At 43.4% G+C, this 4,988-nt stretch overlaps 1 protein-coding gene across 1 annotated transcript; it reads left to right on the top strand.

Moving 5' to 3' along the window:
- The first annotated feature begins 1,132 nt into the window (after positions 1-1,132).
- On the top strand, positions 1,133-4,532 carry LOC130277676 (protein spinster homolog 1-like). The gene is made up of 2 exons (XM_056528401.1): positions 1,133-1,274; positions 2,929-4,532. Exon 2 carries the CDS (start codon positions 2,954-2,956, stop codon positions 4,466-4,468), a length of 1,515 nt encoding a protein of 504 aa, XP_056384376.1. The 5' UTR covers positions 1,133-1,274; positions 2,929-2,953; the 3' UTR covers positions 4,469-4,532.
- Positions 4,533-4,988: the final 456 nt, after the last annotated feature.

The raw sequence follows: 4,988 nt of genomic DNA, 5'->3' as shown, positions 1-4,988 counted from the left end.
AGAAGTCGCACTCACCACTGGAAGCAGTATAAAAAGTCTTGTCCTTTATTCACACCGGCAGAGTGGAATGGTAAAAATACGGTCACACACGCGGGGAGTGAGAACAGCCGCTATAATTTACAAATCTGTTTAACTTTCTGGAGCCAGTTGATATATATAAAAAAAGTTTTGGCCTGGAATACCCCTTTAAGTCCCAGGATGCCCTTGGTCCTAGTGGGGTTAAAAGGTCAAAAGATTATAATATATAAACTAAGAAGACACTGTGAAGTACGGGGATATACTCGGCAGGCCTGGAGAAATATTTTTCTAAAACATGTTTTTATGTACTTGATGTATTTCTAGGTGTATATATATATATATATATATATATATGTGTATATATATATGTCAAAGAAGAAAGCAGCACTCCTAAAACGTGAGTAGGTGCCTCCAGCTAGGATGCGGGTCCAGGATTCTGCATACGTAGTTCCAAGGAAAATGCTGTGGCACTCAAGGTATGGTGAAAAATTGAAAACTATTTATTCATCCCAAATGTGCAAAGAGCAACGTTTCAATGGTCTCACACCATCATTATCAAGCCACTTGATAATGATGGTGTGAGACAATTGAAACGTTGCTCTTTGCACATTTGGGATGAATAAATAGTTTTCATTTTTTCACCATACCTTGAGTGCCACAGCATTTTCCTTGGAACTACGTATGCAGGATCCTGGACCCGGATTCTAGCTGGAGGCACCTACTCACGCTTGGAACTATATATATATATATATATATATATATATATATATATATATATACATACACACACAAATCAAAAAATATGTTGCAGTCTCTTGTAATACCTTTTTTATTGGACTAACAGAATTTTGGAGAGACAAGCTTTCAGGATTCCTCCCTTTATCAAGTCCAATAGACAAGGACTAATGATCAAAGGACTTTATAAATTATCAGGGAGGAATCCCAAAAGTTTGTCTCTACAAAATTCTGTTAGTCCAATAAAAAAGGTATTACAATCTGCATCACTGGACTAATATGGCTACTCACATTTACTATACAGATATACACATACCTGAAGATGGTTTAGAACCCTGTGATGTCACACATGCTTGTGATGATGTCACCGTAAGCTGAACAAGGAGGTGCGCGCCGGCTGCAGTCTCTTCAGTGTGTTTTGCATTCACAACCTGTGGTGCAAAGTGTTTGTTAGAGAGTTTCTATTTGCGATAGAGAATTCAAGATTTTGACCGTTCCTTGTCTGAAGAGAGAACCACAAGGTAAGTCTCAGCCTCTTCTATTCATACATACACAGGGCTTTTTGTTTGACAGTTTTTTTTTTTATTGTTGTTGCTTTTTTTTTAGCAAAAAAACAAGAAATTAATTTCCAAAAGAAATAACAAAAGTTATATTTCTCATAGCATTGTGACAATACTTGGCTTAGGCATTAAACATAATAAAACGCACAGATAGTATCATGACCAGAGCTTTTTCTTGCAAAAGTGCTAAAATGCAATTATGTCCAAAAAAGCCCCCAAGAAAAAGAGTCCTAATTCATGAAGTTCTAAAAGATATAAGTCTATGAGAAAGATTTGGTGGAGTAGTAAAAGAATGACAGAAAGATTAGGGCAGAAATATAATATTATATAATAGAATTCTGTGTGTACTGACAATAGGAATACTCTGGGTACTCCGAAAGGGAAAGTTTTCACATCAACTAGTGGCAGAAAGTCATGTAGGGGATGGATAGATCCCAATGAGGTGGGGTAGGTTCATTATTAGTAAATGTATATAGCAGGATAGCCCAATTGTATCTACAGTATGAAGTTCACATGGCCCAGTGACCATACAGCCAAGCCCTTATAATCCGCCATTACTAGGACAGATTCAGGGTTGTCAGATATTGCTATGACCGGAGAGGTTCAGGTTTATCAGATATTACTAGGACCGGACAGGTTCAGGTTTATCAGATATTACTAGGACCGGACAGGTTCAGGGTTATCAGATATTACTAGGACCGGACAGGTTCAAGGTTATCAGATATTACTAGGACCGGACAGGTTCAGGGTTATCAGATATTACTAGGACCGGACAGGTTCAGGGTTATCAGATATTACTAGGACCGGACAGGTTCAGGGTTATCAGATATTACTAGGACCGGACAGGTTCAGGGTTATCAGATATTACTAGGACCGGACAGGTTCAGGGTTATCAGATATTACTAGGACCGGACAGGTTCAGGTTTATCAGATATTACTAGGACCGGATAGGTTCAGGGTTATCAGATATTACTAGGACCGTACAGGTTCAGGGTTATCAGATATTACTAGGACCGGACAGGTGCAGGGTTATCAGATATTACTAGGACCGGACAGGTTCAGGGTTATCAGATATTACTAGGACCGGACAGGTTCAGGGTTATCAGATATTACTAGGACCGGACAGGTTCAGGGTTATCAGATATTACTAGGACCGGACAGGTGCAGGGTTATCAGATATTACTAGGACCGGACAGGTTCAGGGTTATCAGATATTACTAGGACCGGACAGGTTCAGGGTTATTAGATATTACTAGGAGCGGACAGGTTCAGGGTTATCAGATATTACTAGGGCTGGACAGGTTCAGGGTTATCAGATATTACTAGGACCGGACAGGTGCAGGGTTATCAGATATTACTAGGACCGGACAGGTTCAGGGTTATCAGATATTACTAGGACCGGACAGGTTCAGGGTTATCAGACATTGGTAACCTCAGGGAAGACGTCTCCATATAAAACACTCATAGAGAAGCGTCTTCTTCTGAGGCTGCGATGGTCTTAGTGTTATCTTGTGGTTCTGTGCTGGACATTTCTGCTCTGTATGAAGGATCTATTGTATAATGACAGGAATGATGACATGTTGTCTAATGTGTTCACTTATCGCTCTCTCTCTAGTGTTTTCAGGCTCTGACCTGTGACCATGGCCTCTCCACAAGACCCATTGCTGAAGGAGGAGGAAGAAGCAATGGAGGACCATAGTGATATGGATGTAGAAAAGGGCGATATCCCTGAGAAGCAGAACCTGCCATCTCTAAGCGTGATGTCCACCGCACGTTCCATCATCACCGTAGTGATCCTCGCCTTTGTTAATTTGCTCATCTATGCAAATCGCTCCAGCGTGGCGGGGGTGCTGCCTCATATACAGAAAGCATATGACACCAATTCTAGTCTGTCCGGCTTATTGAATACATTGTTCATTGGAAGCTACGTGCTGGTCGCACCAATTGCCGGATATTTGGGCGACCACTGTAATAAGAAATATACTGTTTGCGCAGGAGTCATCGTTTGGCTGAGCATGACACTTACCCTGTCATTCATCCCTGACGGGTACTTCCTGCTCTTCCTGCTGACGAGTGGACTGGTTGGAGCCGGAGAGGCGACTTTCTGCACCATCGCCCCCTCCATCATTGCAGACCTTTTTACAAGTGACCAGCGGACCCGCATGCTGAACGTGTTTTACTCCGTCATACCTGTAGGCTGCGGACTAGGATACATCATCGGGCCCAAAGTGACTGATGCAGCAAGGGGCGATTGGCACTGGGCGTTTCGGGTCACCCCTGGCCTGGGCCTCATAGCTGTGGCTTTGTTGATTTTGGTCACAAAGGAGCTTCCAAGAACGACTACAAACGGGAAGAAGAACAACAAATCCCAGAAGTTTGCCAAATGGGCGACAGATCTGAAAAAACTATTTAAAAATCGAAGCTTCATGTTAACCACCATGGGATCGACGGCTGTATCCTTCATAGTGGGAGCCATAGGTGTATGGGGTCCGTCATACCTGACCCACGCACGAACACTCCTACAAGAGAAGGACCCTTGCCGTGCTGAACCGTGTGACTATCACGACATCCTAATATTTGGTGTGGTTACAGTCGTTTCCGGCATTCTGGGAGTTGTAGCAGGGACGGAGATAAGTAAAAGGTATCGCAAATCCAATCCACGGGCGGACCCGCTTGTGTGTGGATGCGCGATGATGCTCTCCGCCCCTTTTCTTCTGTTGGCATTGACTTTTGGCAACATCAGCCTCGTTGCCACCAACATCTTCATCTTCATCGGAGAGACGCTTCTGTCAGTAAATTTCACCCTCATATCTGACATTATACTAAAAGTAGTAACTCCGTGGAGGAGATCTTCAGCCCTGGCCGTGCAGATGACAATCTATCACCTCCTAGGTGACGCCGGCAGCCCGTACCTCATCGGCCTGATATCTGACACCTACGAACGAGGATATGCCAAATCCCCTCTTCTGAAATACCGCAGCCTGGAGTATGCCCTCATGACCTGCACCATAATGGCAGTCATCGGAGGGGCCTTCTTCATGGCCACGGCCCTATTTATAGAGAGGGACGAAAAAGAAGCAGAGATGGATTCAGAACCTCCGTCATCCTCCTCCTCCTCACTGCTTCCTGCCGATGAGGACCGCGCTTCAGACTGAGGAAAAGTCATTGCTTACCTTTATCTCGTTTACTTCATAAAAAAAAAATTAAGAAAAAAATAACTGCATTTGTTCTATGTTCCACTTTACCCCTTATTCTCTACCCAGGGGCGGACACAGACAGCAGAGGGCCCTTGTGCAAAGAATGTGCCTGTGCCCCCCCCCCCCAAAAAAAAAAAAACATCAATTGTTCAGCACCCCCCCTCCATGTGTCACTTACTCAGGTGGACCCCCATATGTCACTTGCTGTATAAGTTTCTAATTATTTATTAAGGCCTCCCATATCACGCAGCTCATTCAAGCCCCCCATATAAGGTAGCATAGATTCCCAACATTAGGTAGCATAGATTCCCCAAATTAGGTAGCATAGTTTCCCCACATTAGGTAACATAGTTTCCTCACATTAGGTAGCATAGTTTCCCCACATTAGGTAGCATAGATTCCCTACATTAGGTAGCAGTTTCCCCACATTAGGTAGTATAGTTTGCCCAGATTAGGTAGCATAGTTTCCCCACAATAG

The sequence above is a fragment of the Hyla sarda genome, chromosome 6, assembly GCF_029499605.1.
Source record: "Hyla sarda isolate aHylSar1 chromosome 6, aHylSar1.hap1, whole genome shotgun sequence".
NCBI lineage: Eukaryota > Metazoa > Chordata > Amphibia > Anura > Hylidae > Hyla > Hyla sarda.
This window is presented reverse-complemented; position numbering and strand designations above follow the sequence as displayed.

Coding starts and splice junctions, on each gene's coding strand:
- LOC130277676 (XM_056528401.1), top strand. CDS start 2,954: ATGGCCTCTCCACAAGACCCATTGCTGAAGGAGGAGGAAGAAGCAATG.